Source organism: Filicampus tigris, chromosome 13 (genome assembly GCF_054856515.1).
Source record: "Filicampus tigris isolate MCC_2025a chromosome 13, RoL_Ftig_1.0, whole genome shotgun sequence".
Lineage (NCBI taxonomy): Eukaryota > Metazoa > Chordata > Actinopteri > Syngnathiformes > Syngnathidae > Filicampus > Filicampus tigris.
Window position 1 is genome coordinate 21,410,019 of NC_141229.1, and position 15,893 is coordinate 21,425,911.

General features: G+C 36.7%; 1 protein-coding gene across 2 annotated transcripts; it reads left to right on the top strand.

The window, feature by feature from the left end:
• Positions 1-971: 971 nt before the first annotated feature.
• Positions 972-15,641, top strand: jkamp (jnk1/mapk8 associated membrane protein). 2 transcript variants are annotated; one of them, XM_086049312.1, is made up of 7 exons: positions 972-1,122; positions 5,382-5,464; positions 6,338-6,492; positions 8,937-9,143; positions 10,943-11,124; positions 11,220-11,296; positions 14,677-15,641. In XM_086049312.1, the coding sequence occupies exons 1-7, from the start codon at positions 1,116-1,118 to the stop codon at positions 14,893-14,895; spliced, it is 930 nt and encodes a 309-aa protein (XP_085905438.1). In that variant the 5' UTR covers positions 972-1,115; the 3' UTR covers positions 14,896-15,641. The 2 variants fall into 2 exon arrangements, with proteins under 2 accessions (XP_085905438.1, XP_085905439.1); XM_086049313.1 differs by having other exon boundaries at positions 974-1,122; positions 5,385-5,464.
• The last annotated feature ends 252 nt before the right edge of the window (positions 15,642-15,893 follow it).

Genomic DNA, 15,893 nt, shown 5'->3' on the forward strand with positions numbered 1-15,893 from the left:
TAAAAATAATTAAAAAAAAAAAAAAAAAAAAGCATTTGGTTCTATTTCCCAAAGGATTAACTAAAAAAGGGATGTATTGAATTTGTCCTTAGGTGTGATTTTAATGCTGATAAACTGCCACTTAAATTATCGTCCTTTTATAAACAAGTCCTACTAAGATGGAAATGTATGTTCTAGCACACATTTTACACGACATCAAACCCCAATATGGAACAACAGATAAATTCTTATCTTTTGCAGTATCGGATGGATAAAGTTATGTGATTACACCACTACGCCATCTCGTGGATGATCAGAGAAACTCATTCATTTTTTTTTTGTGGGGGTCCTTCACAACATGTCGAAGATCAGAATTTAACAAGATTTTTTCAGCAATTCCTCAAGATATCAAGCACCAGATTGAGAACATGGACCTGGTGAGTCTGCTGGCTCCGAGCTTCGCAATATGCAAATATTTGAACAAAAGAATTGGAAGAAGAAGAAGAATCTAAATTAAAACTATCCCTCCAGTGAACTTCTTGGAAAAAGCTTTAATACTGAACAAAACAACAGTGTTTTTTGTGAGAAAGACATTGAAACTAAAGTTTTATCGATGCATTTATACTGACATTCTGGGATGACCTTTGGGACTCGCTGACTTCAAGAATCCAGCTGCAAAACATTCTGGCATGGGACAATACGAACAATTGTGTTGTTGTTGTTTTTTCAAGACTCTGAAAGTAATATTGTGATGAATCGTATATAATTGCAGACAAAATAGTCTATCCACACATGTAAATGGCGCATGAGCCCATATTCACAGCTTTTAAGTCAAAGCCAGATTCATGTCTCAACTGCTTTCCGTACTAGTAATTGTTACCAAAAGAAAGTTGCCGTTTCCAAAATATATACGTGTGTGTGTGAGCGCGTGTGAGTGAATGGTAATTTTGTGGCCTCACTACCACATCTAATATGGCGGAAGCACTGACGTATCGCAGCAAGCGGAAAACCCGCTGAAGGTGGTGTCTACGTGAAAAGGGCTACGTATGGCAGCGGACGGTGACTGAAAACTGTTTCCGTTTTGTGGACGTCTCCAAACCATCTACCTCAACAACGGAGGCGTTGAATTGTTTGCCATGATAGGTTAGTGTGTTTTCTCAATACCAGTCAAACGATTATGTATGCCGTTTTGATCAGACTCTAACTATACAATATAGTTTGCTGTTACACTTATTATAATGATCGCTGTGCTAGACGCTAAATCGTATGAAATTATGTATTAGGTGGTGTCTCTTATCTACGAACTACATTCATACATTCACTCAAGAGTATGGTAATGTAATGTTCTTTATTATTGAAACAATGCAGTTAGCGATTAGGACGAAAGATGTGTATGGTGTTCTTGATTTTGTGAACGTGTTGCTTTGCACTTTGGCAGTTGGCCTCACTGCCACAGGCTATAGGAATAGAATCGATAGTAGGTAGTAGGGTCCGTGTCTCTTTTTGTCATTGGATATTATGTTTGGAAGCAGATATGAAAAATGGAAAAACGACTCGTTATTTGAATTTCTTTTTAAAATACTAACACCAAAATTGAGATACATCTTAATTTTCTATTTTGTTGTCTGGACCGAGTAAGGAAAAGGCTAAAAAACTGTTTTGTTTTCCATTTTTAATTCTAAAACGAAAATAGAATACAGCACGTGACACAAATCGAAATACGGCTCGTATATCTGTTTTAGATTCCCGGAAGTTGTCACTGACAGCATTTCTCATGCTGACCAGAAGATGGCGATATGTACTGTAATTCTCCATCTCCAGCCTCATTCCACAAACGCTACACTTGGAGAAAATTGTTGGTTCCCTTCTGTTAAAAATAATAATAATAATAATAATAATAATAATAATAATAATAATAATAATTATAATAATAATAGATAAATGACAAGTTAATTAAAATCAAGAATTGAAAATCAGACATTGCTTTTGGATTGTGGTTCAGCAGGTTTATCTTTAAAAAATTAACTCATGAAACGGGCCTGGACAAAAATGAGGGAGGTTAAAGTCTATGGTGACACATAAATAAGATTGTATTTTCTTTTAGGCTGGCAATAAGCTACTAAAACATTGTGGAAAAGCTGCCATTGCAGGCTAAAGATAAGAACAGACTAGGTATATTAAGAATGTGGCCACAAATAAATAAAAAAAATCTCAAGTAATGTTTGGATCTCCAGTGATGTAAGTGGATCTATTGCTGGGAGCTGTTCTTATTTTATTTTAAGTGAAACAAACAATTAAGGAAATCCTGACGTGAGAAGGTGGTCCAACTCACATACTCCATCCACAGCATAAAATTGCTTCTTAGAGCAAAGTGAGACACCTAAGATTTAAGCTTATTCATATGTATGACATTTTTTTTTTTTTAAATCTCAATGTTTTCAGAACTCTTGATCTCAACTGATCTTTCTTAACCATTCCCTTAAAGGGGGGCATGCATTTAAAGTGCACAACGGCCATGAGGTTTAACACAGTGAAGCACAAGCCTCAAGATAATGTATTGCAGAATGGGAAACAACAACCCCCCCAAAAATCTTTCTTTGGAATAATATGTTCTATGTGCCTTCACTAGTCTAAACAACAAAAAGTAAAACATCATTGTTGCCACAAGCTTTTTGCACACAAAACAGTAACGGTGGGGTTGGAGTGGTTGGCATTTTTTTCCCCCTAAAATTAAGAGTCGAAATTCTCTGATTTACAGTCAAATGTGAATGAATACATTATGATTTCGTTAGTCCTCCATGAAAGCATACATACATACATACATACATACATACATACAGTACATACATGCATATTTATAAAAATGTATTTATTTATTTGGGTAGTGGCGCATATTGTACGTTATCACTGTTGGATCCTTCATCATCCACGCAAGAATCTTGGTCTTTCCCCATGGTTGTAATGGAGTGTGTATGCCCGAAAACGTTGGCCAACTGACTTCTTACAAGTTGGAAGGCATCTGTGATACTAATTCGATGACCCATTGGTTGAACACGACCATATGGTCAAATTATTTTCAATCTTTTCTCGGACTACCAGTGTCCAGGCCTGTTTCAGGAGTTTATGATCATTTTTAAAATAAAGCTGTTCAACCATAATTCAAAAGCTATTTCTGATTTTCATTAGTTAGTTTTCATTAAAGTTTTATTTGTTTTTGTTACTTTTCTTATACTGTATTATTGTTATTATTATTGTTATTATTATTATTATTATTATTATTTTTATTTTTTTTTAACAGAGGATACCAATAATTTTCTCCAGGTTACATTACAGTTCACGATATCGTCTTCAGGCACTACACTGTCGCCATCTCCTGGTCACTAGGAGAAATGCTTTCGGTGACAACTTCCGGGTATCTAAAACTAATATATGAGCCGTATTTCGAGTTGTGTCTCGTGATATATTCTATTTTCGTTTTATAATTAAAAATTTAACATCAAACTGTTTTTAGACATTTTCCTACTCGTTCCAGGCACCAAACTAGAAAATAAAGCTGTATTTCAATTTTGGTATTTTGACATTAAAACGAAAATCAAATAACGAGTCGTTTTTCAATTTTTAATATCTTGTTTCAAACGTAACATCCAATGACCAAAAGAGACATGGACCGTAGTAGTCGTACTAGTCGTAATGAAACATTTTCATTTAAAACTCAAAAGTTGTTCGCTTTTGTCCATATATGAGACATCCGCAATTTACAGTTAAACTGTAATGTAGGTATTTGTCAGTGTTGGCCAAGTTACTTACAAAATGTAATACATTACATATTACTAGTTACTTGCATGTGAAAGTAATATGTTTCTTTACAATATTACTCTATTGGTGGAGTAATGCGTTACTCAAGTTTGAGTTACTTTTAAGTTACTTTTTCAAAAATCGGGAATTAATTTATTTAATAATGATTTCAAGACCTTAAAAGAAAAATGCAAAATTTGCTGACATACTCAAGCTGGTAAAGTTAACTTATGAGCATATTTAACTATATAGTGTGGTCTATAATATTAAATGTTTCGACTCTATGGTGTTGTGGGACATCACTACCTTTGATCAATATTTGAATCAATAAGATTTATTAAATATAGATATTGGAACTGATATTTTGTCCAGTAAATAAATAACCAGACTGTAAACCTCAAATGAAATGATCATTATTCTCAAATTAATTTACACACTGGGGGCGTCGTGGCTCAGTGGTAGAGTGGTCCTTTCCCAACCGGCAGGTTGTGGGTTCAATCCCCGGCCATTGTGACCATGTTGAAGTATCCTTGAGCAAGATATAACCCCCAGTTGCTCCCGATGCTGCGTCATCAGGAGGTAGATGAGGTACAGTGTGAAGCGCTTTGAGTACCAAAGGTAGAAAAGCGCTATACAAGTGACAGTTCATTTGCCATTTACACACAAATAATAGTGATGCATAACATATAATTGATAATTGGTCTAACAAGATAGATAGATAGATAGAAACACACAGACAGGGCATGTGTAATAAAAGCAAAAATATGTATTGATCAAGTCAAAACTGACCTGACTAAAAGTATTTTCCTTTTTCATTATTATTTTTTCTATTTATAATAATTGAAAGCTCAGTTAGTTCTAATTTTCTTCTACTACATGGTGACAAAGTTACGAGGTGATCTGGAAAAAACAAGTAAATCAGAAATGAGCGCATCAGACTCTAATAATGGCGTCTATTGTAGTTTGTCCGATTGATGGTGCCGTAGCATGATGTCATTTGTCACCGGCAGATGATTTGCATTTTGATTGCGAACAGCCAATCAGAATCACTACGTTTTACATATGGCAATTGATGGCACTAAGTTCATTAAATCATATCTAAAAAGTAAGCACAGTAACTTAATTTTTTTTGCAGTTTATTCTTCGTTTTACTTAGGTTTGTTCCTGCTATGATTTGCATTTTATTTTATGAAACCGTGACAGTGGTTATTGTCACAAACAATAAGTTTTTTGCCCATAGAGTCGAAACATTTAATATTATAGACCACACTATATAGTTAAATATGCTCATAAGTTAACTTTTCCAGCTTGAGTATGGCAGCAAATTTTGCATTTTCCTTTTAAGGTCTTGAAATCATTATTAAATAAATTAATCCTCGATTTTTGAAAAAGTAATTTAACGCGCTACATTACGTCGTTACTGCCTAAATGTAATGTATTATTGTACTGCGTTACCCCCAACACTGGTATTTGTGGTGTGTGTGTGTGTTTAATGCTGCAACACACTTATGTTTCCCAAGTACTTATTCAAAGTTAATGTATGAACCATGGATTAACATTTTGAATTTTGAATTCATAATCAGTAAAATACCTCCATCCATCCTTAGCAGCTGTGGCCATGAGTGCAACATGCCCAGGCCTGTACTGTGGCAGAATCATGCACAATGGGTCAGTGGAACGAGACTGTGGTGTAAGTATAAACCTACTTGAAAACATTTTTGTTTTTTCCTTAACGAACTTAACTCATTCAGTGCCAGACATTTTCAGACCCTCTTTTACCCAATCGTTTGAAAAAGATATAAAAATATATATAAATAAATTCCTGGGATTGAATGGCTGGACTGTGAAAAGACAAATAAATATCTCCTTGGCAGTGAATGAGTTTAATAAATATTGATTGATTAACTCATTCAATCCCAAAGACATATTTATATGTAAAGACATATAAATATGTCCTTGGCACTGAATGAGTTAAAGGCATTTGTGGATTAATAGTCAAACAAGCTGTATCTAAGCAGCACTTTTGGACCTGCTACTGCTAGGCACATATTTGTTTTACAAACCCAAGTAATATGTCATAAAAAATTGCTGCAAATTTGTTAGAACATGTGCCGTATATTTGGGGAGATATATATATATATATATATATATATATATATATATATATATATATATATATATATGTATATATATAGATATGTATATATATATATGTATATATATAGATATGTATATATATAGATATGTATATATATAGATATATATATATATATAGATATAGATACATATAGAGAGAGTCAGTCAGTCAAAGGGTAGTGGTGTGGAATAGTATAGATTTTTGAAAAAATATTAAATTCACCAAAATATGACTGATGAGGTTTTGGAAAAGGTTCTGCGGGACTGTCTTCCGTGTACCACGGCCTTTTATACCCGCCTTGGGTCACCCGGTGCTCACCGATGTTTGTTGGTATGCATGTTGGTATTGTTGGTTTAGTGCTGGCGGTCATTCAGAACTCATGGAACCATAGTTTCATACGTAACTGTCGTTTTTTATCAACTGCAGGTTTGTCCTCGTGGAGAGCGGGCCAACCACCAGAAAGTGTGTGAACGCTGCACTGAGTCCCCTCAACTTTATGATTGGCTCTATCTCGGGTTCATGGCCATGCTACCTCTCATGCTTCACTGGTTCTTCATTGAGTGGTATTCCGGTAAGAAGAGGTGAGCATTAGTTTAAAATGCCTAATTGCTTAAATGGAAAACTTGCTACAAACTGAGCAAATTAACAACAAGATTACAGTATGTCTGTCTAGATTCTCTCTTGGCCTGACTTTCATGTCAAGGAAATTTTATTTATATAGCACTTAATCACAGAAAAGTCTCTAAGGGCACCACACGCACACAGACAAATATTAACAACATACCTTAATCTTAACCATTGGGCCGCAATGGATGTCAAGTTAGCAATTTTGAACACAATATGGTGCTATACAACGTTAGAGTAATGTAAGATTATGAGATGAAGCGCTGCAGAGAGGCGGGGCTTCCTCAAAACCCACCCTGGTTGATCAATGAAGAAATGTCATGTCATCTTCCAAACCGCTTATCCTGTACAGGGTCGCGGGGAATTGCTGGAGCCTATCCCAGCCGACAATGGGCGAAAGGCAGATTACACCCCGAACGGGTCGCCAGCCAGTCGCAGGGCACACACAGACACCGTCACTGAGCGGGAATCGATCCCACGCTGCCCGCACACAACTCAGGCGTGTATACCACTACACTATCAGTGACCTCAATGAAGAAATCTACATTCAAATTGGTCATCGTCACCTAGCCCTCTCTCCATACCTGGGAGGAGGGGAAATGCCTTACAGAGGAAGTGGCAGTCAAACAGGCCAACATGTAGTTCAATTAAATGCAAGTTTATACAAATAGGTTTTAATTAGGGTTTTAAACATTTCTGCTGAGGTAGTGGCTCTAATTTTCATCGGTATGGTATTCCAGAGCACTGGCGCCAGAATGGAAAATGCTCTAGAACCTGCAGTCTTATTGTTGTCTCTCGGGATCACTAAAACACCAGTGTGTTGTGAATGAAGAGTTTGGGACGGAACATATGGTACCACTAAATCAAAGAGATAGGAAGGTGCTAGGCCGTGTAATTCATGAGTAAGTAGCAAAGTCATGAAATCACTTCTCAAGTGGACTGGGAGCCAATGCTAGTTGGCTAGTATCGGGGTCATATGATTGAACTTTCTTGTCCATGTCAGGAGTCTAGCTGCAGCATTTTGTACCAACTCCAGACTTTTAATACCAGACATAGGAAGACCAGAGAGCAATATGTTGCAATAATCAAGGCGATGCATGACAAATACGTGAATTATTTCTTCATCACTTGAAGATGGAATGGGACGGACCTTAGTGATAATGCGAAGGTGAAATTAATGTGATTTTGAGAAGAGAGAATTGAGTCAAAGATAACACCAAGATTTTTTGCTGAATCACTTTGGGTAAGAGTACATTTATCAAGACTCAGAGTTATGTCCATAAATAGGTACCAGTAGTAACTCTTATTTATTTGGGGTTGAGAAGCAAAAAATGGAAAGACTGTAAGGCACGACTCTAGATGATAGCAATTGCGTGGATTTGTTATTTGTAATGGCATATATATTGGGTATCATCAGCATAACAATGAAAACTGTTATGTTTACATAACAATATCGCCAAACTGAAGCACGTAGATGATAAACAACAAAAGGGCAAAGTACCGATCCCCGCAGGACTCCACATGTAACATTACAAAACTCAGAAGTCACATTTATCCAAAAGGCTTCTTGTTGAGTATACCTAAATTTTTTATTTTATTTTATTTTTTTTCAAAGCGGAAGACAACCCCCAAAAAATCTTTCTTTGGAATAATATGTTCTATGTGCCTTCACTAGTCTAAACATGGCATTCCGATTAATATTTCATTTGTGGAATATGAGTTAAGTAGCTAAATCCACCTGTTTTTAGTCATCCAGTGTGGTGGCCATTTTGTCACTTCTGTCGACTGAAAATTACATCACAGTCGCTCACCAATCACAGCTCACCTGTTTTCTGAAGCTGAGCCATGATTGTTTTTTTTTTGTTTTTTTCCCCCATCAATATTGAATGACTTTTTAGCCTTAGCGAAGCGGTTAGCCACCAAGTATGATGCTCTCAGGGCACTTACATTTGTTGACCCATCGGTTTTGAAGTCTGCATTGACTGCACATATTATTGTGCAGAGTGGGCTTCCTTCCTTCGTGGGAATCACTTGTCGCTGAGTCACTGATAGTGTAGTGGTACACCCGAGTTGTGTGCCGGCAGCATGGGATCAATTCCCGCTCAGTAATGGTGTCTGTGTGTGTTGCCTACTAATAGGGTTGTGTCAGGAAGGGCATCCGGCATAAAATGCTTTGCCAAAAAATCGTGAATCGAAAAGATGTGAATCGTGCGTTCACTTGATTCGCTGTGGCGACGGGACAAGCCGAAAGGACAACAACAACAACTTTGAAATCCCACTAAAAGCAGGTTGATCAACATCACGGAAAAGATTGTCTTTAATCTCAGAGGTTCCGAATGCTGCATTGTTTTTGGGGATGCCTAACCATTAATAAATAATGTCTTACATTTTCTGCTATCAGTTCCAGTGCTTTGCTGCAGCACATCACAGCCTTGTTGGAGTGCAGTGTGTCTGCTGTGGTTACGCTCTTGGTCACAGAGCCAATAGGGATGCTTGGTATCAACTCCTGTCGAGTCCAGATGCTGTCAGACTGGTACACCATGCTGTATAATCCCAGCCCAGACTACATCAACACTTTACACTGCACCCAGGAGGCCGTTTACCCACTGTAAGTCCTGACCACAAATCTTCCTTCTCAAACCACCACATACTATTTTTTACTAAAAGCATTTCTTTTTTTGCAGAAAAACATGAATTTAAATACTATTGATACGACCAGCAATTGTATTATTTCATACTGGTAATATTTCAATGTCTGTCAGACAATGAAGGTATGCTTCACAATAAGGTGTGATATAAGGTGCTACTTGCTGGATTCAAAAGGAAGTTCAAAAATACAAAAACATATAAAGCAGACATAAATATGAATGAAGTATATACACTCATGTCAAATTACTATATGTGAATCTGTTATGACTGTACTTCATTGATAAGATTATCAGTGCACATACTGTATAGAAAAAGGATTTTGTTTGTTTTTGTATAAATAGCATGCACATTTGAAAGACTTCACAAGCCACACTTGTGTTCGAGTGGAGCGTGTTTTGTTTCGTTTGTTTTTGTTTCTACTTTGGGATCCTTTTGTATATAAATAAGATACTAGTGTAATAATTTTCTATGAGAAATGTATAGAGAACAAGGGTTAGGACAAGATACGTTTTGTACTTCTACCTTGTCTCTTGGAATATGTAAATCGCGTTGAACTATGACATTGATTGATGAATTTTCTGTCTTCCAATTTTTATTTTTCATCTTGTAGTAAGTTTGTTCAATCAATCAATCATAAAGTGTATAATAAGTATCACTCTAAATAGTGTGTACAAACAAAAGCCAATCCTTAGGTCAACTCCAAAATCGGCATGGGCCACTAACCATTTTCAATGTACAGTATACCACAGTTTTAAAAAGTCAGTTTCAAAACCGTGAAAACCTCATTCAATTAATCAATCATCAAATTAATTGACAACTGTTTTGATAATAGAGTAATCGTCTGGAGACATTTTTTCACTTCACTTGTCCAAATCCTCTGATTTCAGCCACTCAACAGTAATTATTCTCAGATTTTTGTAGTCCTTCATGAAAGCAGACTCTGATTGTCTTTTGTGCTTCATCAATACGAGTACATCAATCCCTCTCATGCGCTATTACTTCATTGTTGTTTAGTTGCTTTTTTTCAATCACTAAACAATACCAAATAAACACTAATTCGTTAATAAACACTGCCGCTTAATAAACACTAACTGAGGATGTTTTTCACTCTTTAATGCAAAATAAAATTTTACCCGATTAATATATGGAATAATCCATTCTTAAAATAATCAATAGTGACAACCGTAGCTGTTTGTTTTTATTTTTATTTCCTTTTTCTATTTTGAATCATCAGTGCAGGTAAATTGACATGACCGCTCCCGTTGTTTGGAAATTTTTTGGGTACTGCTGCTTGGCAAAGAAAAGATGTGTAAAAATGTTCCAATATAATATCACATTTACAAGAACGCCTCCCACCACTCTTTGACAAATTCCAGGCAATGTTAATATATTAGTAAAACACTGTCTTGAAATGAGAGTGTGCAACCAGCTACAAATGTTTGCGTGTCTGCAGATGGAGAAATAAATACTATAGGCTTGTTATTGAGACAGATATCTAGGTTACTAGGACCATGACGTACAGCAGCTCTTTCCGCTCCGTTACCTCATAAATCGGAGAAGGAAAAATAACTACAAATCCTTTGAGAAATAAGCACCTTTACTGCACAAGTGGAGAACTACCGGTAGTGGAGGTAGTTGACAAAAATGTGTGAGTGGATGTAATTTCCTCAATTTGCAAAGAACGTGCAAAACATCTTAGTAAAAAAAAAGTACATTGAAGGTCTAATTGGGTTTATTCTCAATTCTTCTCTTTCTCAGCTATACCATTGTGTTAATCTATTACGCCTTCTGCTTGGTGCTGATGATGCTACTCCGCCCTTTGTTGGTTAAAAAGATAGCATGTGGTCTGGGCAAATCTGATCGATTTAAGAGCATCTACGCTGCTCTGTACTTCTTCCCCATCCTCACTGTACTGCAGGCTGTTGGAGGAGGACTGCTCTGTGAGTATGGTCTTCTGCTCTTCCTCGCATGATTTTGACCATCACTCAAATCATCTTCTCTTAATTTACCTTACATGGACATTTGTTTGTTTCAGATTATGCGTTTCCCTATATAATACTCGTCCTATCTCTCGTCACTCTGGCTGTGTACATGTCTGCCTCTGAGATACAGGTAAGACTATTCCTACCGTCCTACTGACATATATATATATATATATATATATATATATATATATATATATATATATATATATATATATATATATATATATATATATATATATATATATATATATATATATATATATATATATGTGTATATGTATGTACGTATGTGTGTATGTATGTACATATGTACGTGTATGTATGTACATATGTACATGTATATACATATGTACATATGTACATGTATATACATGTACATATGTACATGTATATACATGTACATATGTACATGTATATACATGTACATATGTACATGTATATACATGTACATATGTACATGTATATACATGTACATATGTACATGTATATACATGTACATACGTACATGTATATATATATATATATATATATATATATATATATATATATATATATATATATATATATACATACATATACACGCACACGCACAAGGGGTGCACATAACTGGTACGCATGCGCAACAGAAATCACCGATGCGTACCGTCATTTGCTTCATGACACGCATTTGCGTACCTGTCCTGTACACACTAGTGGTAGTAAACAATAAAAACACACTAGTGGTGCAGTGGAACGAATCATCTTTGATTGGCAAGGATTAAGCATCTGTTCAGAATGGGCACGATCCGCAGAACGGTTGTTGAAAAAAAAAAAATGCGCGTTCACAATAAGGCAGCGTGATTAGTCTGCATTCAGTAGAAAAAGTTGAATACCCTCAAGATCACTAATTTCAAAATAAAGCTTACCAAATAATACATTGAGTCATTAATGCCAATGCAATAGCCTTAGTTAACCTTTACTTTGAAGTTGGCCCATGTGGTAGCGTAATGGCTAACTTGACTTCCGTTTTCAGTTTTAACGCTTGCTACTAACACCAACAAAACGGCGTCTCGAAATAATTTTCAGTCGCTAATTTAGGACACGAACAAACCGCTGGTTAATTACGCTGTATGATACGGCACAAGTCTCCGCCGTTAGCGGCTAGCAGCAGTTATCATTAGCTGTTAGTACAACAGCTGCCTCTTGGCTTAATTTTTTTTTTCTATATTGTGGACCTAGATTACTTTGTAATGTGCTGTCCATGTTTTAAGAAAGGTGCCTCGAATTGCACTTCAAGTCTTTTTTATTTTGAAAAAATAAAAGTTTGTTTTCATTTAATTTATAACGACACGTTTGCCTGATATTTGTAAGAAAACATTCAGTTCAAAATGTCGGATACCTTGAATATATATATATATGTATACACTTACAAAATTGCGTTAAATTGTGTTTTTAACTCCTAAAGGTCCATATTAGATATTAGTTTTGTTTTTTTTGTTTGTTTTTTGTTTTTTTTAATGGGCGAAAGCGTTTTATAAAATAAATTAAGACAAAGTTCTATTTAGCTTTCTTTAATTTTTTTTATTTATTTATTTTTTGCTCTTATAAAAAAAAAAGATCTGATCCGTGACTCAAAATCCATGACCGATCCGAACCGTGATTTTGTGGTCCATTGGACCACTAGTGAGTACCAAAGACAATCTCCTCGTACTCATGCGAGTACCGCATGAAGGGCCGGCTGTCGGCACTCGCACTGGAAAAATACACCGCAACAACAGTCAGCGACACTGTCCATTAAAGTACCTTCAGCACATGCGTAAGATGTAATACCCCTCCATACCATCGGCGGCGGTAGTCACTATTCCTCATGGTTAGAAAGTGACAACCGGAAAGCTATTGGCCGTGGGCGGATTATAAAAACGTAAACAATGCATTCAGCTATATTTCCCACACGAAGCAAACCCTCAAGTTCTTGACACAATATTGTGAAATACTTACATAGTCAACCCTCACTCTTGTACTTGTAAGAAGATTAAATCAGCAAAGGCATGCTCACTGTTTATCCGCATTTGTCACTTCCCGTTCATGCCGTATGCACTGATTCGCTAGCTAACAGCCAATCAGAGTGACCAAATGTCACAACGCCAATTCAACATGCTGAAACGCCCACCAGACACTTCCTGACGAGGTCGAGGTGTTACGACCATGTTCGCTACATCAATCAGACGGCGCAATCAGACGCTTACCGACGTCCAACGTTGGATTGGTGTAATTAAGCCTTAAATCAACAACATTTAGACAGCTAACACGGTGCTTCCTGTTTCATTACTTGAACCCACACATCAAGTCACACAACCTCCGATGCACTGCGCATACTGACGCTTACTTCACGATCGAGTCAGAATGACAGGCATGTGGAAGAACGTCACACAAAACCAAATAGTGTTCTTAAAACAGACTATGGATAATTCCAACGATGTCTTTGCATGCACATGAATTATATTGACACGATTTACTGGGCATTGATGTACACCGCCAACACTTCACCCTCAGATGTCTGACTGTTGCACACGTGGCCAAGTGCGCCTGCGCAAAGTACGTGAAAAGAATGCATGCAAATTAGTGAGTGGTTAACATAAATAATAACGATCATCATATTTATCTTAACGAATAAAACACTTTGCGGCTTTTTCTACCGGATTAGTAGGTGTTTGTGTCATGTCAAGTCAAATTTATTTGTATAGCCCTTAATTACAGAAACGTCTCAACGGCCTTCACACACCAACAGTTGACAAATATCAACGACATCCTCTGATCTTAACCCCCAGGAGGGCAAAGAAAAACTAAAACAAAAAAAAAACATCTGGGGGAATATGAGAAATCTTGTTTTGAAGTTTTTTTTTTTTGTTTTTTTTTTACATGACACTAACCAAAAGCGTATAGACACACATACCATGTTTATTATTAGATGCCATTACTTATTGACAGTCCTTCATTTACTCAATTGTTGTAATGTAAGAAAAAAAGTTGGACTTCAAGGGGAAGTCAACCCTAAAAAAATTGTTCAATGCAGCCCATTAGTCTAAACATGGCATTCTGATTAATATTGTGTTTGTGGAATATGGGTTAAGCAGTAAAATCCACCCGTTTTTGTCCATCTAAGGGGACGGCCATTTGTCACTTTCTGCCGACTGAAAATGACATCACAGTTGCTCATGTAACAACCAATCATGGCTCAGCTTCAGAAAACAGGTGAGCTGTGATTGGTCATTACCTATGCCCTGAGCAACTGTTATGTCATTTTCAGTTGACGGCAAGTGAAAAAATGGCCGCCCCCTGAGATGGCTAAAAACGGGTGGATTTTGCTCCTTAACTCATATTGCACAAACACAATATCAATCAGAATGGCGTGTTTAGACTAGTAGAGGTGCATAGTGAGCTTTTCTGAATGATTTAGCCTTTCGATGGTTGCTCAAATCAACTGGTTTCCTTTCTTTCTCCCTTTGTGTTCTGCCCCTCTCCAAACAGTCCTTTAAGAACTTGGTTGCTAAGAAGAAGCGCTTGGTCGTCCTGTTCAGTCACTGGTTGCTACACGCATATGGCATCATCTCTATCTCACGCCTGGACAAGCTGGAGCAGGACCTGCCACTGTTGGCTCTGGTGCCCGGTCCTGCTTTGTTCTACATAGCTACAGCTAAGTTCACCGAGCCAAGCCGTATTCTGTCGGAGGGTGGCAATGGACACTGAACCTCCAAGTAACAAAACAGTGCTAGCGTCATGTCAGTTGTCCTGCATGACTCTCTATATTTGACGGATCATTTCTGTGGAACGAAATAGATACTCACTGTCACGCATGTCTCGGCCCCCGATATTTACAGAACAGTCGCTGAAATCTGTGCGTTAATTCAAGTGTAAATAATGTAAATATTGTCTGTATTTGCCCTTGACTATATAAGACGGACACTGACATGGATATGAGAAAGCGTTGTCCTAAATAAACCAAGGTTTTTACCTTGGCATCGTCATGTGGCTTGAAGCCCAAAAATCATGAATGATTTCTGAATTCTTGGACTGTAAATGTTTCCTCATGTTTGCTAACATCAGTTAGTGATAGTTTCATCAACATCTCAATGCTTCAAGCAATGGTATATTTGTAATGTTAGGGAATTTTTAGCCCCCAAGTCAAAGGACACTTCAAATATCTGTTCTTTCATCTTTAACAGCTTCAAACAACATGTGCAGCAAGAAGAAATGGAACTGCACCTCTTGTGTATGAAGTGCCAACGTGAAGGAAACTGTTGTGTATATTGAATGGAAAAGATTTTGTATGGGTACTTATGATTGGATCGTTATTTCTGTTTTATGTACAGCTGTAGTGATGTGAAAAGGCTATATATACCTGTACCTTAAATTTGACTAAGATCCAAGTTTTTTTTCGGGTTTATATAACACTGTCTTGTGTGGTTATTTAAAAAAAAATGTTACAACACTGACTGTGCATTTTTTTTTTTTTTTGCTAGTCTAACAGAATGTGAGTGTGCTAATTTTATGTTAGGGTGCAACAATGTGAACACAAAATGATATTAGTTTGGAAACTCCTTGGTAAGGATTCTCAATAGGAGGTAACATGCTTGTTTTAGTAGCATTTGAACTGGGGCTGTAACGGCCATATTAAAATTGCCGCAATATCGTCATCATCATGTTACGATATTAAAAGCACAACATCTGTGTGTGTATAATTAGCT

Excerpts from the sequence above, each read along its gene's own strand:
- jkamp (XM_086049312.1), top strand. Across the intron at positions 5,465-6,337 it reads CAGTGGAACGAGACTGTGGT|GTTTGTCCTCGTGGAGAGCG; the intron begins GTAAGTATAAAC and ends TATCAACTGCAG. Across the intron at positions 6,493-8,936 it reads TGGTATTCCGGTAAGAAGAG|TTCCAGTGCTTTGCTGCAGC; the intron begins GTGAGCATTAGT and ends TTCTGCTATCAG.